Source organism: Poecile atricapillus, chromosome 2, assembly GCF_030490865.1.
Source record: "Poecile atricapillus isolate bPoeAtr1 chromosome 2, bPoeAtr1.hap1, whole genome shotgun sequence".
NCBI classification, from domain to species: domain Eukaryota; kingdom Metazoa; phylum Chordata; class Aves; order Passeriformes; family Paridae; genus Poecile; species Poecile atricapillus.
The window spans coordinates 120,528,735-120,553,932 of NC_081250.1; the positions used below are offsets into that span (position 1 = coordinate 120,528,735).

At 40.3% G+C, this 25,198-nt stretch overlaps 1 protein-coding gene across 9 annotated transcripts in view; it reads left to right on the forward strand.

Moving 5' to 3' along the window:
• The window catches only part of SULF1 (sulfatase 1), a 185,656-nt gene that overhangs the window by 116,722 nt on the left and 43,736 nt on the right, over positions 1-25,198 (forward strand). For 8 of the 9 annotated variants that reach the window (XM_058833282.1, XM_058833281.1, XM_058833273.1 and 5 more), the window contains 4 exons: positions 4,334-4,568; positions 10,004-10,243; positions 22,514-22,665; positions 24,709-24,878. In XM_058833282.1, coding sequence (XP_058689265.1) covers positions 4,397-4,568; positions 10,004-10,243; positions 22,514-22,665; positions 24,709-24,878 — 734 coding nt within the window. In that variant the 5' untranslated portion in view covers positions 4,334-4,396. Of the gene's footprint in view, positions 1-3,923; positions 4,029-4,333; positions 4,569-10,003; positions 10,244-22,513; positions 22,666-24,708; positions 24,879-25,198 lie in introns of those variants that run through there. The other variant, XM_058833280.1, reaches the window with a different exon arrangement.

The following is a 25,198-nucleotide window of genomic DNA, read 5'->3' on the forward strand; positions in this document are numbered from 1 at the left end:
GTAGGATGCTGGATAGTAAAGAGGAACACAACAAAAATAGGTGCTGCATTAGAAGTTTATTGATTTAAGAACCCTGTGATACCTTACATCTCAATTTATTACTAAATAAATATGGGGAGCAGAAGCCAGAATTCTCATTCTCATGTTTGCTACTGGGAATAGCGACTGATGCACCTGAGGGCTGTGCTGCGATGGCAGGAGGTTTGGACTAGATGATCTCCAGAGTTCCCTTCCAGCCCTAATGATTCTGTGATTCTTAAACTCCACAATTACAGTCCACATTATTACTGGTGTTATTATTATTATTACCACTGTTTCCTGTATTGTCTGATCCATTTTTGTTTCAAAGGAAAGGCCATTAGGACAGTGGGCCTTAACCTATCACTTTGGATAATATAGTGCCTCAATGTTCATGCTCAAGAGAAAGCACTATTGCAGAGAATGCAGAGACGACAATGTTATTTGTTACCCCTTGGTCACGAATTGTTGATGTGGGGCATTGCTTAGCACCTGGTACTGGTGCTGATGGACATATCTCCAGTATCATTACTCGCTATCCCCACATTTACAAACAGGAATTGTGTTCATGTAAGCCTGATCCCCTGTGCAACAAGCACACATTTGTAGATTATTAAATATTAGTAAGTCCATATTTCTTTAAAACTTATAATGGCATATTCATGTGCGTACTCAGTGCCCTGTTTTACTAACAAAGTTCATGACTCTGGGCAGATTTTTATTGGCCAAACACAAAACGGCATTTTAAGTGAACCAAGTGAAAATGTGGACATGAGAAGAAAGTGGCAAATGCTCTTTCTTGAATACTGGCTGTCTTTTGTTGTGTTCCAAACTAACCACTTTCAGTCAATGCCATGAAAAATCTTGAACAGTTCTGGATCAAAATGAGTAACAATTCTACAGACTTTCAAAAGATACTGTCCTGCCTTTTGCTTTTCTTTTAAGTCACTGAAAGATACTCTCTTAAGAGACCTAGAAATAAAGTCCTCATAGATTTTTATGCCACACCAGAAGTGAAGTGGCACTGTAGCCTTTCTTTGCAATGCTCTGCCAGTGTAATTCAAGTTTCATGGGTAATTAATTCTCCACACCAATAAATCCCTGAAGTTCATGTGATAATACTAGCTGCATAGAAACAACTAAAGATGCAAGTTTTCAGATTTTATTCCTTGAAAGGTGATTGCAAACTATGCATTTCCGCTCCTGTGGAAAAAAAAATAATTTCTTTGGATTCTTCTGGTTTCATTTATTTACTAACTACAATTTGATTATCATGGGTATCTTCTATAAGAAAATTATACTCTAAAATTCCCATATAGAAGTTAGACCAGCACTTGTTTATTTGGCTAGAAAAAAAAGCATTTTGAAGTACCATCTTGATTTCTTAACACAAAAAAATTACAGTTTACTTTCCCACGTAACTTTAGAAAGGTCTTTTTTAGAATTTCTCCTATTTTTGTCTGTTTCTCAAGACAAATTGCAGTATCTGCAGGGGCACTTACATCTACCAGCCAGTATCCAACACAAATATTGCAGACTTGTCTTCCCTATCAACCCTGTATTTTGACAGTTTGCTTCACTTTATTTCTTTCTAGGACTGGGAAACAAGCTATAAAAGGACAAGTTATCAAAGATCACCTTTTAAGTGCCATATGCAAAACTTAAATATGAGCGACAAAACATGGCATTACTGTGCTATTGTATAAAAACCATTCGATGAAACTTGGATAATTAATTTTATATGTATAGATCTGTCCTGATATTTTCCTTTACACATCAAGGAGAAAAAAGAGCAGGAAGAGAAACTTTTATTTCTAGCAAAGACCTGCTGAAGGTGCCTCAAACATGCTAGAGGAAAGGGATTTTCAAAAACTAACTAATATAGACCAGACAGGTTGAAATGAAGAATGCTTGTTAATGTCCATTTGGATTAGCGTAAATTTTATTAGCACTGAGGTGTAATTGTCAGGAGCTTGCAGTTTCCTACGGTGGGGGATTATTCAAACACGTTGGTGCCAATGTTTGCTCAGCACAGTCAGGATGACTGCACTTTCTGGGTCAACATTGTCTGAAAAAGTTTGCTGTACAACTGAGGTAAGAAACTAAACATTGAGTCTCACTTCACATAGCCCTTCATGCTTTGTGATGTGAGTCAAAGTTTCACTATTTAAAGATCAGACATCTAGAGACATTGTATTTCTGCTTTTGCACCAAGAGCATGTATCTGGGGTCTGTCAGAAGAAATCTGACTTCTCTGGTAACCCTGGTCTTTAGGGCTGTTGTTAGCTTTTATGTGACTTAAGAACATATACATGGAAATGGAACTATTTTTAAAAGACTATCCAGACTAATTACAGACTTCCAGTTACTTATCTGAATGTTGTCATCCTCTGAAATAGCATTTGCTGTTTGATGGCGATCCCCTGTATTGACTTTGCAGAGCTGTAATGCTAGTGGAAGGCTGCAGTGTTGGTTGGTGCAGAGACAATGAAAGACAAGATTTCTCTGCCACAGACACTTGGATTTTCCTTTTAAAGACGTTCACACTCTTCTGGTGTAATTACAGCCTGCCAAAGTGAGGAGCATGAAACTGTTTAGCTTGCGAAGCTTAAAATAAAAGGTGTGTGGAAACAAGAACACAATCCTTTTTCTAGCAGTCCAGCACCAAGTCCCATCCCCTCCCTCTGCTGTGGCTTCTTTCCCTGAAATTTAGAGCATCTCCCTATTAATGCATTTTTAGGTGAGTGATTGCGGGGTCCTTTTGTCTTCTGTTTTACTCTCATTATTTCTGTTTATTAATCTGCTTGTGGCTCATGTTGCGTGTCTGAAGTCTCAGGTGTGGGTGCACAGATCTCGTGATTTATGCTCCAGTCTAATTATGTAAGGCTCACCCCAGTTCCCATGCAGAATTTCCCTTGGGCAAACTTCTTGATTGTTCTTGGGCTTGGGTGGTTTTGTGAGGTTTTGTTTTTTTAATTGACCGATATCACCGTGCTTTTATCCCCAGTCCCAGAATAAAAGCAGAAGAAACGTATGTGGCAGGTCAATACCCTGGAGGGAACAGGCTCTGTGGTTTCTTTCCCACCCCCTTCCTTTTTGCCCCCAGATATTCCCTCCCTTCCCCTGTGTTACAGACAGGTTTTTCAGAGCTTCAGCCAGTAATGCCAAAAATGTCAAAGTGTAAGTGGCTACCCCTTCCTCTCCAGACCAATCAGTCATTTTCAGTCACAAGTTTAAATGTGCTGCAGCAAAGCCAAGCCTCCGTGCTTGCAGCAGGTCTCACAAAAGCAAGGCAGTTTGACTGACAGGCACGGAGAGAGGGCTCTGATAACGCACTGAGACAAGTCTGAAAGCACAGTAGCAAGGACGAGGCTGTGGCACAGGTACTGTACATTATGGATGAGGTGCTCAGCTCTGTCGTTGATTGATTGAGGGCTGGTTGTGCTCTTTCACAATGCTGGGTAAGATCATATGGACTGTCATTTAATATGAGCTTTCTTGTCAGTGGGAAGATGACTTTTCACACAGTGATCCCATGCAGGTTGCAAATGATGGTCATGCTCTCCCCTCTGCTTTTTAAGGGTTTAGTCTCTCGTGCAGGTGGGTTAACCTGAAACAGCATCAGTGCTTGCCAGGTGTCATATGCTGGAATTAATGCTTGTTCTCGGAATCTCGCTATAAATCTGACTATAAACATTGGAAAAGCACCTGTGTCTGATGATGTGAGATACATGTCCTTTATATCTAGCAGCCAAGGTGCCATCCGACTCCTGCATAGGTTTGAAATTAAGTAGGGGAGCCATAGAGAATGAAATTTTTTTTCTACTCTTTTCTTTCAGGACAGAGAGAGAAGCTGTAACAAATAGTCCTGGAGACTTTGAAGCACAGCCACAGTACTGAGGTCTCTGACCGACAAGCCTTCTGCTTTCTCCTTCTCACAGAGCTCCTCCTACAGATGTTCTGAACACGTCTGCATCCCGGCAATTTTTTACTCTGCCCGGGTACTGAATGTAAGGAACCAAGCTGCACAAAAAGAAGCGTGGGGTGTAGAAGGAGCACTGTGAGAAATTTACCAGAAGTCATGTCTATACAAAATGTAGGCATGACTTCAAGCAAAAATTATTTGAGAGAGCATAGTTGTGGAATGACCGAGTTTATTCTTAGAAAATGACAGAATAAAGCTCTCATTCAACAATATGGCTTATAATCATGTTAAATGGTATGTGTCAGGCTTGACTTCCCTAAGTGTCATCCTTTCAGTGTATGATTAGAAGTTTATTTATTGCTTGAACAGAATCTCTTTTCCTTCCTACAGGTCTTGAAAACTAGAGTTCAGGAACTTTTGGATTAGTCTTTTCACCAAAATACTGGAACTACTATGAAGCCTTCTTGGTTTGCACTCATGTTGGCCGTGCTCAGTACTGAAATGCTAACAAGTCACTGTTCCACCATCAAGTCCCCGAGGTTCAGAGGACGTGTGCAGCAGGAGCGAAAGAACATCAGACCAAATATCATCCTTGTACTCACAGATGATCAAGATGTGGAGCTAGGTGAGAAATAATTGCTGTTTGTTACTACATTTTGTCATGTGTCTTTCAGTAGTTTATGCCAAGCAGAAAGATCTTTAAATTCAGAGAAGTTGCTGGTCCTGAAATAGTATCAGAATGTGGGACTAGTTTGGAAAATGAGTTAACAAGTATTATTTAATAGCATTCATCACATTTAATTATAGATTTTAGGAAATACATGCTTATCAAAATCCACCATGGGAGGCTTTAATCTGCAAAACAAAATTATTTAATAGTGCGTACAATTACATACATGTAAAAAACTTGCCTTTTCTCACTCTATGATTTTTTGTAGCATTTAAAAATTCAAGCCTTATGAGGCCAACATTTCCCTCAGTACTGTATAGGTGTCTCTATCTCCACATATTTGTTACAGAGATGTATGTCCTGTATCTGGACATGCTTATCCACACAAACAAACTGGTCTAGATACAGGATTTAGTAATCTCAATATTATGTATATAATAATAGTATGTATTACTGCAGTGTTTAAAATCCATCTGCTTTAAAAACTATGCTGCATGTATGAAAGCATGGTAGTTTTGCTTTCACAAGTACACTAAATATCTGAGCACATACCAGTCAGAAGTGATTTTCACATATTTTTCTTAGGATGGAAAAAGTTAAAACACTTAGGTGATGTTCCAGGAGGCCTTTGAATGTTTTCTATTAAGTAAGTTAGAAAGATATTAATGGTAGTTATGCATATAACTGATTTTTTGGTTCACTGCCCAAAATGAAAAATCAAGGAGAGAAAGAGGATCATTTTAGGTTACCCCCAAGCAAATATTTTGGTTTATCAGATCAAAAAGGTGAAAAAATGGCAAATTAAGTTGAAATGAAATCTTGCATTCTTAGCTTTTTTTTTTTTTTTAATGAGAGACATATTTTTAATAGAAGTATAGTGACTTTCTAGACAAAATGCCATATGACATTTAAAAATAAAAATACTTCATTCCAGAAAGCTTCATTTGTTATAAAATCACATGATTTCAGACAGAGGATTGTAGACAAAATATGGTCTGTATCTAAAAGCAGTTCTTTGGCTGCTAGCATTTTTTTATTTTCCACTATACAATAATAATCTCATAGTCCTTCAGGGTTCTGAGAAGATAATTAATAAACTGTACTTCGTGACTGAGGGTTGGTGCTTTTATGTAGCAGAGCTCCAAACATAGGCCTTTAGATCTCAGCAATTCTTTTTTTTTTATTATTTTTCACTCTTTCAGACCTCTGCTCTGTTTAGCCATGCTGTATAATGAATAGCTGTTCCCAGTTCTATTTTTGGTCTAAAATAGCTCTTACAATGGGAGTGCATTTCTTCTTGATAGAGTTGTTCTGAAAAATTTTGTTAAAAGGGTCAAGTCTTCCTTTTTGTGGTCTGAAAGAGCCTACTCTCCAGGGCACTGGGGAAGGTAGGTCAGCAGACACACATCTCTGAACACGGTGTTACCAACTCGTTGTCTTCAGTCTTGCGAGAAGGTTTGAGACTGGTGCAAAAGGAGGAAGGATGTGGCAAGTCACTTTGTTCATACTGTGGAGCTCTTCTCTTTGAAAGCTGCTCTGAATGTTCACAGGGCACTCTGGCTCCTATTAGCAGGCAGCTGAGCAATAGCCTGGGTGTGTATGTATTCCTACTGCCTTGAAGGAACACACAGGTTTCCCCTTTTCATAGATCATTTCACAGGAAACAGGATTCAGCCCCAAGATTTACTGTACTGCATTATTCACACTTCTGCTAATAAATCATTCTGCTTATTTGAAAAATAAAGCCAAACTGTTTTCCATGTGTGAATTTTCCTCTTGCTCTTCATTGATTCCTGAGAAAAGTCTTAAATTTCTCAAAGGTCAATGGGAAGTAACACTTTCTGCCACAAACAGAATAAAACTTAGGCATTGGTATCCAAAAATCACAGGACTGAAAGTCTCTCAATATGGATTATTTGCTTTTGTATTCCCAGCACGAACATTTCTAAAAGCTATTCTAAATGAATGCTGTAGTATAAAAGCATATAAGGTGCATTATAGACTTCAATCAGGAAGGATTTTTCTCCAGAGCTTGCATAAGCATTGAACCAAAATATTCATCTGACTGAGTGCAACTGATATATAGAGGAGTCATCCAAAGCAAAATTTACAAGGGGGAGTCTGCATTTAGTTAGTGCTCAAGCCATAGGAGTATGCACATCTTCCTATTGATCTGCACCATCCCCCTGAGTTTTGCATTTTGAGTGCAAAGAAGTTCAGCAGAGTTGCTGTCTCATTCGCTTTATTAGATAAAACCAACAAACTGCCCCACAACTCCAGCCACTTCCTATCCATGTGAGGAGGAAGGATATTCTAGATCAGCTGGTGGATTGAAGCTTTAGCTGTGTGAAGCAGTCTGGCCCACAGCTCTTGAAGAAACTCAGCAAATACTTGGGCTCAAAAGGTATTTTGCTTCTTAAATTGTGCCACTGTTCACTGTCTTTCCCCTAGCAAGGTCCTGAGGGCAGAGGGCTCACTGCCCAGTGAAGTGGCATCTTGCTCAAGGCAAAGCACCAGCTCCGAGGACCCAGAACTTCTCCGCTCTTGCAGACAACATGCTGTGGCTCTTCAGGGCAGTGGCCCCAGCTCCCACTGGGGTCAGGCCCACATCCTCTTCAGTCCAACATTTTGCTTGCTTTTTGGTCTCTTCCTCTGTCCTCCCAATTCTCTATTATTTGTACACATCAGTACCTCAAAATATGACACCCTAATCACTCTTGCACTCCTATGGTCTTCACTGTAAAAAATATCTTGCATAATGTCAGAAAGGAGTAAAAATTAATGAGTATGTTGGTAGTGTTTTTGACCCTTTTTTACAGCCTGATGCACCACCAAGTGAAATCTATATAAACCAGCTACTGAATAGAGCACTGGGTAAAGAGGTCACAGCTTCATCTAGGTACATCGCATAAGGCATCAGTTGCCTGGTGTGCTTTCCATCTTCCCTAGAACTAAAGCACTAAAAAGCATAAGCAGAAAAAGTGGGGATATGTGCTGAGATCTGAAGAAGTCCATTGCCTTCCTGGGGCCTTGCATACAACCCAAATAAAGACAGGGTGGCTCCTAGATATCCCTTTGTAGAGATGCCCACCTGTGACAAAAAATCCATATCAATTGCCAAACTTGCTTCTTGAGGTACGAGAATAGACCGAGAAGTGACACAGAGTTTCTTGCCTGCCAAAACTCACTAACTTCTGTGTCCAAAGTGGCCTTTCCTAGCTATCTGGTTCCCCTCAGGTGCTCCCCTATTGGTCATGTAGAGCGTGAGTGTCCTGCTGACAGACAGCTCCTGAGTTCATGTGCCCTGAAGACTGTGGGCCAGATGGTAAAAAACACAAACTGTGAGGACAGCCACAGACAGCAAAGGATTATAACTTATATCAGCAAGTTTTATCTCCTGCTTGTGTTTTGTTTTCCAAATGAGGAAGTCTCACCTGCTTTGAAGTGCCTGTTCCAGAATTTCCAGAGGGGCTTAATCTATTATCAGTGTCAGTAAGTGCATACCTGGAGGGAAAACTTAGTCATAAACAGCAGGTTTGCAAGAGCAGAGGGCTGACCAGCTGGAGGAATGAGGAAGCACTCTAACAGCTACTCATTTATAATACATGGAGGCAGGAAAGTGCAGATCAGCTTTTTTGCAGTTACTGTGCATTAGGGTACCTGAATAGCACGCTTTCTATCGAAGCACCTTGAAGCACTTTACAGCTGAGTTCTCAGGAATAAACTGTGACTTTTCAAAAATGGAACAGCTCTGGTAAAAACAAAAATCAAAAATAAAAACTAAAAAGTCAGCCTGGGATCCAAGATAAAAGCATGTAGAATGAGGATGTCATTTGTCTTTTACTTAACAATTCAGTGAAATGTTCCTACTCATGCAAATGGAGACCTTTTGTGTTTTGGGACCACTCAGTTACTCTTCTGCTTTTCTATATCCCTAGCACATGGGGTTTAGGAAAGCACAAATGTAGATGTTCTGCATTTAGAAAATAAGGGCTATGAACGACAGAGAGTCCAAAGGGATGGTGACTTTCATACACAGAATTAAATATATCCTTAAGGACAGAGACCCTGGCATTTTAAATGAAATGCTGAAGACCCTCCTGCCTCTTCCTTTTTTAACAATTTTTTTTACACAAAAGTCTTCATATTCAGCACTGACTCCTTAGCCTAAAACCAAAGCAGAGCATGCTTAACTTTAACTAGTAAAATAATTTGTAAGATTTTACTGCAAACACTTAAAGTTGAGTCTCCTTGGGAGTTTCATGATTTTGCAGGTTTGAAATTGCTTTAGAACATTTGAAATGTGATTTTCAAGCAACTTAAACAAAACCTGTAAGAAAAATTCTTGTTGTATCAGAGGAATCAACAGATTTAAATGTAAAGGACAGTCAACTGTGCTAAAAAACAAAGGAAAAAAATAAATTCCAGAAACCTTTTTCTACTACCAACATTGTGCAAGTATTACAATGTTGGTAGTTTCCTTGTTACTTGTTTCCTGGGCACATACTGATATATCCACAGTTCACCCCCACCCTTCAATCTCTGCTCTGTTGGATAACATAAAGAACAAATTTTGACAGCTGTCAGAAAATACTGACAGACTCTATCCAGGGCTGCTCCACCTTTCTCCAATCAGAAATCTGCAAGCCCTGCCTCTCTCACTTTGCAGCTCATGAAGATGCTTTGAAGGATGTAAAAAAAAATGTCTTTGTTCTTTAAATAGTATTAATACAATTTCTTGAGAAAGGCACTGCATTTTACCACTTTTTTTGCATGCATTTTTAGCCCCCCAAAACTGATTTTGCATGCAGTGCTTTAGTATCAGAACCAGACATGCTGATCTCGTGTCCACAGAAACTTTCCTTTATAAAAATTGCTACTGAATTCTCTCCTTCCTTCCTCTGTCTCTCACTCCCCCCTTTACTCCCTTCCTCTCTTTATTTTTCTTTTTCTTCTGTCATCTAATAAAATGTAAAGAGTATTAAAATTTTCATTTGTAATCTCAGGATTTTAGGTATTTTACTGGCATATTGACTTATAATTCAGTCTGTGTAGCATACTGCTTTTCTACAGCTGCATTTGAAGAACTATTGACCTATAAATTTGATACAGCTTTGACAGTATTTTTAGGTTAGTCCATAATTTAACTTTGTTTTGAAGTCTGAGGAAAGAAAAAGAGAATTCTGTACTTCTGGAATCCTTAAAAATATTTTTGTTGGTATAGTAAAAATGTGATTTTTCCTCCTAAAATTGCCAAAGCTACAGAGTGAAGCACATAGATGTTCAAAGGCAAGCTAATCACTGATACTTTACTTTTAATAGCACAATAACAACCAATATATTCAAGCTATATTTTACAGCACAGTGATGATCAGCACCTCTCATTGCAGGGTCCTTGCAAGTTATGAATAAAACCAGAAGGATTATGGAGAATGGAGGGGCCTCTTTCATCAATGCCTTTGTAACTACCCCCATGTGCTGCCCATCTCGTTCCTCGATGCTGACTGGGAAGTATGTGCACAACCACAACATTTACACCAACAATGAAAACTGCTCTTCTCCCTCATGGCAGGCCACTCATGAGCCTCGTACCTTCGCTGTGTATCTCAATAACACTGGGTACAGAACAGGTAAGAGACAAAGCAAAGTTCTTCATTTAAAGTGAAGATGGCATATTCAGCAATGGCTCTTACATCACTGCCTGAAATGAAACTGTTCTTGGCTGTGATAGAGTTAATTTCCTTTCCTTGGGAGTTTTTTTTGTGTGGTTTATTTATCTCTCTCTTTTTGTTTTCTCCCATAATAAATTATTATTATTATTATTATTATTATTATTATTATTATTATTACTATTACTATTACTATTACTATTACTATTACTACTACATTTCATTTAAATTGTTAAACTGTTCTTATCTCAATCTATGGATTTTATCTTCTTTTTTATTCTCCTCCCCATCTGCTGTGGCAGGCGGTGGGGAGCGAGAGAGAAACTGAGTGGTGCTTAGTTGCTGACTGGGATTAAACCACGACAGGAGCAACTGCTGTCCCAGACAGGCTGTGCAGGGCAGAGGTTGATTGTTATGGAGAGGGAAGGTAGTACTGCCTGCTGGTCCACATCTGCAGTAACAGCCAGGTAAAGAGACCCACTGGTAGGGAAGCAGCATATTTTCACGTTTGGATGTCCCTGGTGGGAAATAAGCTGTTGGGCAGTTACACCTACAGTGAAAGAGGTGCATTTTAGTGGCACTGTGGGTCTGAACTGGCAGTTCCAGACGTGATTATGGTCAGTATTACGTCCTGCTTGTGGACAGCTGCTAGCACTTATGGAGGAAGATGTCAGGGCCAGGCTGGGAGCTGGTGCCAAAGACCTCACAGGAGTGGAGGGACTGTCATGGGAGCAAAACAAGGTGAATGGTATAATTTAAACTTCACCATGGGGCGATATTTCATTTGCATTTTCTGAAAAGGAATAGGAACGTGCCTTTAGGAAGGATTGTTCTACTGTGCACCAATAAGATTTGATAGTTTTCTTGTAAATTCCTAGTGGTTTTCCGTAGTCAGGAGATCCCTTTCCTGTCAACAAAGAACTCTTCTTATTCCTCTCGTCTGTGCTTCAGCTTGATGTAAAACTCGATTCATTTCTACATCACCTATCCCCAAAGACTGAATCTGTAGACACATTGGGCTCCAGCCTGACTTCCCCTTTGCGAGGTACCAGAGTTGTGCGAGGTTGTCAGAGTGCAATTTGTGCTGAAGTGTCATTCAGCTACAAAGACTCCCCTTTACAGAGCAGGGAGGCACAGATCTCCTGCCAACTGCCTTTCTTACAATGTAACTGGCAGCAAAGAAACTTGTTTCTATCCTCAGCTTAGTCACAAGAAGGGGTTGCTTTCAAAACATAGAGCTGGCAAATGTCTCCATGCTGTCTGATAGTCCTAAATCTCTCAAAGCTGCTACATCCAATGCCTTGAGTTTGTCTGCCTCTGTGCTATCTTTTCTTCACCACACAGACAGTTCACTCTTTTTTCTTGTCTCCCTGCATCTCTACTTCTGGAGAACTTCTACATCCTGTATAAAAAACAAAAGCAGACAAACCTTTAATATTTTTGGACCTGGTGTTGGCTCTGACACATGAGCTGAATAGTACTCCAGTCTCTATTAAGCTGGTCTCAGTGAAGTTGCCATCTGAGTACAGCACTGCTACGCCTGAGTAGGGGTCAGCATCAAGGCTTTGAAGGAGAAAAAGAAGAGTGAATTGACCATCACTGTAAGAAAAGGTGCTGAATTTGACCTGAAATATAAGCTCTATCTCATGACTTAATCTCACAAATCCTTTCTGCACAATGTATGGCTGCTCCATGTGGGACCTGGCTTTAGTGTTCATAAAAAATTAGTATCTTACTGGTTTGTCATCTACGCTTTGCACAATTAATTGCTTAACACATAAACTTGACAGCTCTGTCCTTAACCCTTTCTGCCCCTCTGAAGGTAAACACTGCTTTGAGCATATCTTCTGCACTGCCTTGGGTTATGAAGACATGTGGAGATGCTTAATAAATGCAGACTTGACCCTATTAAATAGAAAGGAAAAAGGGGTCAAAAGGAAAGGAACAGGAAAAAAGTACTTTTTCAAAGGCAGGCAGAGAGAACGTCAGTCCTAAAACTGTCAGGATAGGTGAGTTTTAACAAAGGGCAGAAAAGAGTAGAAGAAAATGGAAACAAATGGAAATACCTTCATGAATCTCCAATTCTGACTGAGGTACGTTGTTCAATCCTGCAAATATTTATCTTTTACTCCTTGCAAGATGGGCCTACCTCCTAATTAAGCCACAATTATTTTTGAGGTGGTAGCTTAATTAACAGCAGATCTTATAATACATTTTTCAAGGATAGTGTTGCCTTATTAAAAAGTCACCAGAAGTCTGCTAGCCAAGTAATAATCTGCGCTTCACAGCTAGAAAGTTTAGTAAAATTATAATGACTCAAAAATACCTGGGAGTCAAGAATAATTGGGAGTGAAAATGAGGAAACTGTGGAGAGGGATTGCAGATATTATAGGTACTTACCCTGTGCATTCCTACATGTTTTGACAGTAAATCAGTAACCTCCTCAATGGGAAATTGTGACACAGAAAGAGAAATGAATGAGTCAGGCCAGTCACATGTTGGTGACAGTCCTGATAAGGCACCTGACCAGAGAGCTCCAGTCTGGATGAGACAATGTACAATACCTCCAAGCTGGTACTCTGTAATAATGACAATTTATGCATTTTTTGCATAGGATCAAATTAATATATGTCAATGGAAATATAGGGGTGGGAGAGTGTTTCTACAATGCCCTCACTTCTGTTCACTCTAAATAGTTTTCAATATCTATAAAGCATCCATTGTCTAAACCTGCAGCAGCCTTTACTAAGCCCTCTGTATTGCAATTGATCACATGTGGGCAGAGTGTTATGAGGGGAGTTCTGCTGAAGCCACAAGGACTCCACACAAGCGCAGCACGCCCTTTAAAGTGAGGTCTGAAGCATGCTCTAATAAACTGCGGTTATAATTAGAGCCACTGGGAAAGCCTGGCAAAGGACAGAATGTTTTTTTCTTTCCTTTTTCTATTTTATTCTTCTTCTCTGATGTGAACTAAGGGCAACGTTGCATTTCATGGAGACATCCCTTTTGGAAGATTGTATGTCAGTGCTAAATCATAGGCAGACACTGTGCTGGACACTAGCAGAAACAATTAGTAACAATACTGGGCAGTAGCAGGGAAGACAATATTCAGAAATAACAGCGCCAAGACAAAAAATCACTTTTGCTTCTGATTTTAATTTTCCAGAACTATTAAGGATGTTTTAATGTTTACATTTACCTTATTCACAATGTGTATGTTAATGCAGCAATGAACCACCTGCACAGCTTCTTGATGGTCCACAAAACTGGTAATATTAAATTTGAATTTGTAGGACATAACAGGGAAGACACACAGTAAAGAGGTAGAAAGAGAAAATAAAGCAGCTCTGGAGAGTTTCAGCAATGACATTTGTTTTAATTACATAGGATTCAGGCACTCACACTAGAGAGGAAAAAGGGTCCCTCATTTTCAAATTTTTTTTGGAAATTGTGAGAAAAGCTTGAGAAGTTTTTTTTTTCATCTCAAAGTTTTTAATGTCAGTAGATATTCCTTCAGCTATTTTTATTTAGAATAACTCATAAATTTATTAACTGCAGGAGTTAGGGATTTTGCTTTGTGCTTTCCAAAGTATTGGCTGGTCATGTGCTGTTCTTTCAGTCTCATAATTTCTTTATCTTCTGCTGCTGTGTCCCAGTCCTACGGCACATAGTTTTGCCTCTCAGATGTGCCCTTTGCTGTTGTTGGTTCCCTTTGTCATTCACCTACACGAACACAAAGGAAAACCCCAGAAGTGCAACCTTGGCTTCATTAGTAGGAAAGGGGGATTGTGCTACATCTTAATCATTGAGCAGCAGCCAAGCACAATCTTGGCATTTTAAAAGACAAACCATCACATGACAACAGCCAACATTCAGAAGATATAAATAAAATAAACATTTTATTTTTAAGTAGTGGGTCATACTTTGCATTCTGCAGGATTTTACATTTTTTACCAGCTGAAGTTTCATGCCTTTGCAAATATGAGAAGAAGTATAAGTTTAAAAAGCTTACCCTGACTTAACACACCTACGCACTTAAACCCTCTCTGCTTAATGTTATTTTTTAGAATTACTACTCTCTAATCCTCTCTCCTCCTAGCCCCTCACAGCCAGTGTAACTGTGCAGGAGAGAGCAGGAATCTGCCTTGGCTCAGCAGTTGCTGACAGTCTCACAGCACCATGCCAAACGCAGGACCAGGCTCTCCCTTCATGGAATCCCACCTGAAAGAACAGGGATCACCAAATTAGTCAAATATTTGCTTGAACTTTTTGGAATTGTCTTTGGGAAGATGTGTTTCCCAGTGTTTTATTTCTTGCTCAGATGTATCAACTGGTTAGAATAACATTCAAGATTCATGCATGCGAGTGTCATTTGTGGGACAAAAATGGTAACATGCAAAGTTAAGCAGCTCAAATGTTAATTCCTAAATGGCTTCATTTGTAAAACTCCAAACTCAAGAAGTGACACCAAGATGCCCCTATCTGGCATGTTTTGACATTAGTCACAGACTTCTGTGCAGTGATGAACAGAAATGGTCACTTAGTTGACAACTGGCTAATGTGTTCAACAGCACATGTCAGTGTGTCCATTGACATCTGTCACTTATGGGTACATTTCTTAGTGTAATGAACAAAGAACTAATAAAGCACTGAGATGACAGGAAGCTGAAAGCTAAGGAGTATTTAAACTGTGCAGCATTCCATTCTGACACACAGGGACATGTTAATCTTTCATAAAGAGAGCAAAAGCTGTGCCTCCTGAAGGTGTAGGCAGACAACATTTCCTCTGGAGGCAAAGCCAGTGTGTTTCCTGTTCACTGCCTTGCAGTACAAATCACTGCCAGCACTTGCTATTTTTAATCTGCATCATTTCAGTGACCTAATTTGTATCCTGCCTCATGCACCCTTTCAAAGCAGAGAGGGTGGCACGATATGATACAGGGGTGGGAATGCGTGAGTGGAGAGTAAGTCCTGGTTTTCAGATTATTTCTAAAGTGAAAATAAAGAGAGAGAGAACTCTGAGTTTTCAGGTTCTTTCCTAATTGGTATGGAATATTCTGGGAAATATCAAACATAATTTAATCTGTAAATATTTTAAATAATTAAAAATCTGTATCACTTTTCAGAATAATTTGTACTCTCTATCTACAAAAACATGTATAAATGAAAGTGAAATATGCTGAACATATGCACATAGTCCACAGAAAGTGAAATGTAAAAGAGGAAAAAGGCTGAAAGGATAACATGCAGGATTTTCTAGTTCTGTGGTATCATGTGAAGTGAAACTTTTTTGGTTTCTGTCCAGGACCTCATCAAAAAACCACGGTATATCTACTTATGCTTAAAGCAGAATTCTGTGCTATTAAATATCACACAGAAAACCATACATTAAAAGAATTTTAGCAAGTTTATGTATTCAAGTGCTTAATTTAGGAAAATCTGGGTAGAACATTTTCAATGCAACCATTTCATCTCTTGTTCACATGGCCAAATTACAGTCTTTGACTTCATAGCAACATACCACTTTATGGAGGGTGAAATTTTTTCGGTTTGAAAAGATAGACTAGTTGTATCAAAAGACACAGTGCTGGCCTCCACATCAGCAAGGATGAGAGGTCTCATATCCCATCTGCCACATTCCACTCCTCACTTGCTGAGAAACTAAACACGGTTGGGTTTTATCACATACATGGGGCTGGGTGTGCCCCATGTATGTGATACGTTTTCAGATGTCTTATGAAAGGCAGGAACCAGTGAGACTCAGGAGTCCTTTCAGACATTGTTGGGTCCTCCACTCTGACCAAAAGCATTTCTGACTCCCTCCATCCTACCCCATTAGGCAGTGCAGTGTCCGCTCCTCAGTTTTCTGGCTCTGGAAGACATCACCTTGGCCTCTGCTCTCTGCTTGTTTGTGCTCAAGTCATTCCCTCCCTCTCGCTCTCTCCCTCCCTCCTCTCTCAGGTCCAGTCAGTTCTTGACAGACATGTCCTGTTCCCACTGCTTACCATTAACGATCCCCTTTCCCAGCCTGATCAGCAAATCTGCTTCTCCCACCCGCCTTGTCAATCAGCTTCTTTCTCCTTTCTGCACTCATTGTCCCTTTTCTTGGTTGACATTGCCAGTCCTGGGCCCCCAAGCCCCCACTGCTTCTTCCCCCCCTCCTCTCATTTTCTGGATTTCCTGCCATTCCCCAGACTGCTTGTCCTTATCAGGTCACCTCCTGCCCTCTGCATTTCAATCAACTTTCTCCCACCTACTGACACCACTCACAGGTGGACAGGGAATAAATATCCTGAAGTGTCCAGATCTACAGCACATGCAAATTGAAGTGTTTTATTCAAAGGATTCTAATAGATGCCTCCTTGACAGAGAGTCCATCATGCCTTTCACAGAGTTCCTGCTCTCAGTGCAGAGCATGTAAGTACTATCAAATGAAATCTCACGTAATTTTTTTCAGATGTTAAGCATAATTTCTTTTCCATTACTGTGGTTCTCAAAGATGGCTACTGTTTGGGCTAAAAAGTTTCAAAAAGTTCAGCCTGAGGCAGACATCCAGTGTGGAAAATTTAAATCCGAGTATAAGAGTTATAAGCAGCTGAAAACAGGGTCTTATAATGAGAAGTGTCAGACAACATCAATATTGGAAAGTGCTCCCAGCTTGGCCCATAATACAGGCTTTGTTAAAGACATCACCCAGGCTAACAATTGCTATATCAAGTTATAAGCTAATGCCTTTTGCAACTGCTGAGTTATAAAATCCTTAATGATTTTTTTGGTTGCAATGGTAAACCTGGCAGCAACTGGAAAGACCCACAAAGCCGGAGAAAAAGTAGAAAACCTGAGGTTTTCTACCGCATTTAAGTTACAAGACTGGGAACCGTGAAATCTGAATTATATTCTTGGCAATGCCATAGGCTTCCTGACTTAGGTCTAGCTGAAGGTTAACCTCTTGGTGCCTCAGTTTCCTCAGCATATTTTTTGGGACAATGCTTATTTCATTTCCTAGGCGGTGCTGGCATACTGAGCTGGCTTTCTGTGCTTCAGTGATGTGGTACACTAATCCTCTGCAATTTTTCAACAGAAGAGAAAAACAAACTTCTAGGGTTTGAATCTATGGCTTGCATAATGGGGAGAAAGGAAGGAGGAATTTACTGGAATGATTCAGAAGCTGAAGTTATGTTGGGTTCTGTCCACAGAAGCATAGAATCTCTGTGCTTGAGTCCTGAAATGTCGTATAAACAGTGCCTTGCAACTCCTGTAAATGGTTTCCTGACTTTGTTAAAGGAAGTGGGCTGTCTACTTAAAGCTCTTGTCTGGGTCACGGTGACTAAACCTTTCTGCAGTGTGGCTTTTTAAAGGTTTGCATTTGTTTTAACTCGGAAACGTACCCATAAGCCTCAACAAATAACAAGGGTGTAGAACATAACATATGTCCTTTGATCCATGGAACTGCAGAGATGTCTCACTAGGAGATGTAGCCCAGTTCACCTGTGCACTAATCCACTAATGCTAACAGGAGTTACACAGGACTAACTCTGTTGTGTAATGCTGTAAACATTAGTCACAATTGCTTGTAAAAAGTGCTGGGAGAAGAAGTCCTGGGAATCAAAAGAATTTGAGTCACAATCAGCTGTAAGAATTAGAAATCCCCTGGATCAAATTATATTTGCCTTTCACCCTTTGCAATTCTATTTATCTCTCAGTCCAGTATAGAAATCATTAGCTAATTGTAAAAGGGAAAACAAACCCCTGTCTTAAGGCATCTGTTCATGTCAGGTACCAGACATGTATATTCTGCAGCCCCTCCAGAGACACATAGATGTCTTTAAAACTGCTCACCATGCCATGTGTTGTTGTTTGCATAAACATAATTGAACATACTAATACAGAATAAAATTATTCTGATATACTAAGCTACACTACACATGATTAGAAAATAACAACGTGTCCTGGGAACAGTTAGCAAAACTGCCCGAATGCAGATAAAAATTGTCTTATTAAAATGCAAAAGTAAGCATTTATCTTTCCTGTTATCCCTATGGGGGCTGTTACACATAATAATGAAAAGATGTCCCTTGAAATGGCATTACTTTTTAATGAGGTTTTTACCCACTGAGTCATAATCTCCATTTTACTAATTACAAGCAGAACTGGCTTCTAAAACCCTTCCTAAACCCAAACTACTGAGCACAAGCAGCTTCTGAAGCTGAGGCTCCCAATCAGTTCTCAGACTTAGGCACCTAATTCAACAAGTTTTGGGCTACAGCTAAGTTAAAGATGGGGGTTGACTCTACAAGCCAAGCATGTAAAGACCCAGAAACGACATCTGCACATCACTGTCGCTAAAGGACACAAAATGATTCACACAAACACTCAATGTCAGAACAAAAAAAAAAAAATCTTTTATTCTCTGACTCCAATATTTATAGATTCTCAACAATGACCGGGGGTTGGATAATAAAGTTACCACCCAAGCACACTTGTCATGAGAAACGTCCATCAAAAGACATTTCTTAGAAGGAATATGATAAACAACTTATGTTTATGGGGCTTTCATGGGAAAGTAACTAAAACTATGAAAACATTATCAGAAGGCTTAATTTTTCAGGGTGACACATCACAGTGTCAGTTCCTGGGCAGTTCTGTGACATATTCCATAGTGCTCTACTTGTTAACCATCCTCTAGTTAAACAAAAAATAACTAGGACACCCATGGTGATTTCTTGATGATTGTTATTTGGCCCCATGGACACACCTGTGCCTTTGACACTTGTCTTCACTCAGAGCCTGAAGGGCCAGACACAAACTGACGGTTCTGGGCCCCAGTTCTGACTCACTTACCCTGTCCTATTCTCAGTAGTACTCAAAAGACCACATGGTGCAAGGACTGAATGCTTGTATTTGAGTTAAAGCCTGGCTTTTCCCTTCATCTGTCTAATTACTCATATCCTCTTGAGCTCATGACCAATAAACCATTCTTGATTAAAACATTTTGGCAAATACGATCCATTATCACAGCCACTGTTTCTTCTGGTACTTAGGACATTTGACATGGGAACTGCTTTACACAGCAACAGGGGCAAGCATCTATTTCTGCAAACTGTCACTCAGGGAGCTCCTTAAAACTTGACAGCACTGAGATTATTTTTATGATAAAATACTAAATCATTACCAACACAAAGGTGAATGGTTCAGGCTGTCAATCCGAAGTCTCGTAACATGCACTGAAATACCTTCTGGGGGGCCGTATCCAACAAAATGTTATTGAAGTTAGAAAATTAAGTAATCTAAATCAAGGAAATTCCAAGATTAATTCACCCTCACCAGCCCCATGCCATCCTTTCTTTTCCAAATTCAGTTTATCTATTCTTGTCCTTATTCTCACCACAGGTCATTTCATCTGTTCATTTTATGCTGGTGACTTTCTCTCAGGTAATGAATACCAAAAGAGAGAGTAAGAATGAGGAAGAGAAGCTGATGGCTTTTTGTTTTAATGCCAAAAATTATTATTTTTTTAAAAATTTCTGGGAACAGTCTTAAATCCATAAAGGAACACTCCACTGTGTTGATGTGACATTAAAGTAAGAAGGTGGAGTAATCATCTGGGTGCTACAGTTTTTCTGAGCTTGGTCATTTTGAGACAGATTTTCATAGCTACCTCTGTTACTTACAAAGGCCCTGCATCAAAACCTACAGACACTAGAACTTCTTAGAGAAAAGTTTTACAATTATTTTTAAATGGGTGAACCCATTACTTTTTCCCCAGTCTTTTTCTTGGAAATTATTGAACATTTTGGCTAAAAGGTTCCATAGAGCAAAATGCAGCCTGAGTCAGCACGGAAACTATCACCACTAATGAGTAAAGTTTGGCAAGACTGTAAATAGCAGAGTCCAGGTCTCTGAGTGAGCAAATCTTATAAGAGATGGGGCAATCAAACCATCCTATATGATAAATTGTCATAATTTCTGTTTCACAATTTGAAAGCCTCTGATGTTTATGAGAGACAGGTTGGCAGTAGAGCCCTTTACTGATGAGCACAGCAAGCAGAGGTTCCCCAAAATCATACAGCAGCTCTGGTAGACCTGGGATAGCACTCAAAAGGGCTGACCTCAAATTTCCCTTGTAACCACAGACTGTCGTTGGTTTTGCTTGTCTCAACAATGCTTCCTCTCTCTCAGTTACATCACACTCCCATACTTTACTTCACTGTTGTCTCACTCTGACTTGTCTTCCCCTTCTCCTTTTTCCTTGGTTTCCCTTCTCACAGTATTTCAGTTTTTACCCATATACCTTCCCATGACATCTGGCTGAGAGTTTAAACCAGTTTGGCTACCTTAGATGAGAGGTATGAGAGGTTTCCATTCCAGGAGACAACAGCGCTGGGCATGTATTCCCTGCCCTCTGCCACCCTCTTCACCTCACAGTTCTTGATTTCTGGTAGGCCTCAGGATGAAAAAGGAGACAGGTTGGATTGCATTCCTGGTGGCTGTGGGAAGAATAGCTGGAAGCCTGGTCTAGTGTCTGTAGACCTTGTTTATATGTCATATTCCACGTGGCATAGGAAAGTAACATCATATATGACTGTAATCTCTGGTTACATTTGGCATTTGGCAGTTCCCTGATTGAATTGCATCATCTTTATGTTACCTCAGACGAGTCTTAATTATGAACATTTTGATTTTTCCACCAGTTTTCACAAGAAGTTCACCATGCCCACATCAGTCAGATCTGAATTATTTGTGCCCTTCCACAAATGTGCTTTTTTGGTTACATTGAATGTGTCTGGGTTGGATGTGAGGTTTTCCAATGTGACTTCATTTCCTAGTAGGAAACAAGTACAGGGATTCAAGGTATGTCCCACTGCCCAGCTGAGGGACAGCATCTCTGGTCAGCAGCTCTTTGCAGACAGGCCTGACTGCTGAGTTGGGGCTGGCACCAAGGACAGGGGCTGGGCACTGTGAGGAGTGCAGGGAGGGGGACAGCTATCACCCAGAAGAGCTCTGTCTCTGGAAAGGGAGAGGTCTCTGTCATTCCCTCCTCCTCAGTGGTGTCTGATTTTGTGAGCACCAGGAGTGTGAAGACTGCTGGGGACACAGGCAGCAGAACTGCTGGCACAGGTGACCCTCCAGGGGCTTTTAAACCTCAAGAAAACTAGAAGAGTAAAGATACTGTGCGAAGATACTGAGACACTCCACTAGCTTGCTGGGACTGAACAGAGGACAATAAATCCTAAAACCCCTACATTGCAGACCTGATCAGGTGTTTTTATTCACTGCAGTTCTCAGGCAGTGGAAAAGTAGGATGGACCCACCTATTCTATCCAGGTCACAAGCAGCTAGAGATCTCCCATATCCCTCTCTCCCTAGAAAAGATGTAGCTGTATTTGCCAGGGTCCCATGCCAGCATTAATGCTCCCTTCCAAGGGCAACTGGCTGGCTTTTGGTGTCTGTGTATCTTTGCATAAGCCATCCACAACTCCCAGATAGCTGGGAGGCTTCTGCATTGCTTTTCTTCCCATTTCCTTGCAGAGGAATTGGCAGGAGCACCGATAAACCGAAAGGCCGAAATTTTCAGTCTGAGTGGGTTCTGACTTGTAACTTTGAGCTAAAGGGAAAAGACATGGAGTTTGGCAGGCCAGGTAGAGGATTTTGACCTGCAAGCTTTTGCCTCTTTGTAAGTTTTGCCTTAGAGATGATGTGGCAGCAAAGCAGGGTGGGAACCCCTTCTTTCTCTACCCAAACATGTCCTAATGGGATGGAGATCTGTGCTTCCCAGACCTTTTATCAGACCATCAAATGCAGCCAGGATAGCAAGCCTGAACTTTCAAAAGCCAGAAGCCAAGCTCTGAAACATCACAAGACTTGCTTAAAACCACAAGGTGTTTCTCAGGTGTTTCCTCTGGGCACTGAATTTTTATTTCATTTTCAAGTGGAAACTAAGAGCAACATACTCTTTCTAAAAGAAACCCTGAAAATATTTCACATGAACACTAGATTCTAAAAGATTAAGAATAAAACATAGAGTCACGAAGGCTTTCAACTCTCATAAAACCCTGGAAATAACTTATTTTAATTTCAAAACCCTCTAAGCTATAAAAGGAAGATTTTTGGTAAAGCAGCTCTGACTCATTCTAACACATTTTCTCTTCATTCATACGTTCTTTTGACTCAGACTAAAAGACTTGGATTGCAAAGCCTCATGTGTGTGTTCTTTTTTTTCTTACTTCACAGCTTTTTTTGGGAAATACCTCAATGAATACAATGGCAGCTACATCCCTCCTGGGTGGAGAGAGTGGGTTGGATTAGTGAAGAACTCTCGCTTCTATAATTACACCATTTCTCGCAATGGTAACAAAGAGAAGCATGGATTTGATTATGCAAAGGTATTTTCCAGACACATAAATGCCACATGATTAATCCATATAAAAATAACTTTCAGATAATTAATTAACCAGATAATTAATTCATTAACCAACTACAACCATGAAATTGAGATGTCGTTTTCTCTCCAGGGTATAGCAGATCAATTTCCACCTGAGAATATTAATCACTCAGCCACTCAACAGAAGAATCTTACCAAGGCTCTTCAGTTGAGCCTGGTGATTCCTCCCTCCCTTCTCCCCACCCTCCCTTCCTCTCCCTGACAGAATGTGATGTTTTGGTGGCAGAAGCAAACAGTAAATAAAAGCCTTTCCCGAAAAGAACTGTGCCCCTTATGCTACTGGACTTTAAAGTTTGCTGAGTGTTGTCAGTTATTACCCACAGAAGAGCCTTAGCTAATGTTGTTTTCCATTATCGGGTATACACCAAAGAAAGGCTGCACGCCTGGGGTGCCAGACTCCGGATGTGAGTATGAGAGTCGATAAGGGCAAGAACACAGTCCTTGGAAAAGTTCAGAGCTTGTTTGTGCTTTTGACAAAGTGTGGAAAGTATGCCAAGGTGACCTGCCCACTGCCATGGAGTTTCTTGGAAAGGCTTAGGAGGGCAGATCTCAGACAGTCCAGCCTGCAGAAAGCAATCTGGAATTTCCTCAAATTGCAGCTCAAGGAAGATGATACAGATGTTGCAGCTGTGGTTTCTGACCCATGTAATAAGTTTTTATTGGAAGCTAGTGACGCCTGTTTCTGATTTTCCCATCCATAGAAATTACATTATACTGATTATACCGAGTGAAAAAAAGAAAATATAGAATACTGGTTAGTTATACATTCCTTACACACCCTTTGTATGTAGCTAGAATAAACAGGGAAACAGGAGGGGAATAGATGCTTTGGGAGAGTAGTCATACAGGCATTTCACTCAAACAGGCCACAAACCCAGAAATTATCACAACCCTGGTGCCTGACACTCATTATCCGTCTTGGAAACTAAAAGATCACTCACTGTCTCATCCATATGCTTGCAGGGTTTGTAGCAGCCACGCTACTGTGCATGTTCCAAGTGTGCTGCAGGAGAGGGGAAGGGGCAGAGGGACAGGGAGCGGGTGAGCGAGGAGGTCACAGCTGGTTGGCTTGTCCTAGCACTGACATGCGACACAGACCTTGTCCCTCAGGCTCTGCTTTTGCAGCTGTTCGGGGCCTCGAATCCACAACATAAGATTAGTCATGCCTGGAAGTGCTTGAAATTACAAACATTGTCTCAGCACTTTCTCAATGAAGCTCGAGCTAGACCTCCAGGCCAACAGTGAATACTCCAAGGTGGCAGGTGGTTTAATTTAAGTTTTCATCTTTTTTTCTTAGTTCCATTTCCTCCCTTTTCCTTGTAGGCTTCCATTTGCCACCTTAGCTGTGGGTTAAGCCAGTTTATTAGCAAGTCACAACCTTAATCTCAGCAGCTGCACTGCTTAAAGTTGCACAATTAAATGAACAGAGCCCGCAGGAATTCAACTGCTCCCTGCATTCTCATTTGCAATGTCTTTGATTAAGATTTTTTGCAATCTGTTGCCTGTTGTAGCTGTCTTCTACTTTGTACATATGTAAAAGTATAGTCTGAACAAAGAGTGTTCAACAAAGGTTTATGTAAACATAAAAACAGATTAAGATTCAATGTTATTTGTGAGCCATTACCTTGTCAAGTGTTTTATCAATGAAATTTAAGAAACATACCTTTGGCAGTATAGTCTGTCATTTTAAATATTACTTAGCATTATATTACCAAATTTGGTAATCAAATTTACTTAATACTTTCTGTTGCATCTGATTTGCAAAATACTGTCTCATTTTATGTGGCATTGCCTGCTTAAGAAAATAATTACTGCTCAGTCTCCCCTATGCTCCCTCGAATCATACGTCTCTTTGATGGTATGTTTCTACTTCCTGATCTGAGCTTTAATGAGGACTCAAAAAATAACATAATAACATGATAGTATGTGATCTAATTAATCATGCACTTTGTAACTTTTGCTTTGTGTTAATCGTATGTTCCAGGACTACTTCACAGACCTAATCACTAATGAGAGCATTAATTACTTCAGAATGTCTAAGAGGATATATCCCCATAGGCCCATAATGATGGTCATCAGCCACGCTGCACCCCATGGCCCCGAGGATTCCGCACCGCAGTTCTCAGAGCTGTACCCCAATGCTTCACAGCATATGTAAGTCAAAATCACACACCGCCAGATCCACTCCTTGTATCTGCTTTTGCAAGGGATTTGTTTATGGAGACGTTGCAGGAACAGGGAATTCAAATATAAGACACTCATGTAAGCAGAGAATGTTTACTTGTTTCTTTTGCTGTGCTTGTTCCTTCTGCGGGGGAGAGTGACAGCTCTGACCATTATTAAAGCAGAGAGAAGCTCTTTTCCTCCTGGGAAGTTGGGGGAGATTAAAAGGTCAGTATTTGGCTTTGTAAGGGCAGATTCTTACAATACCCTGAAAATATGTAGACACAGGTCAGGATCTGTTGGAAAGATAT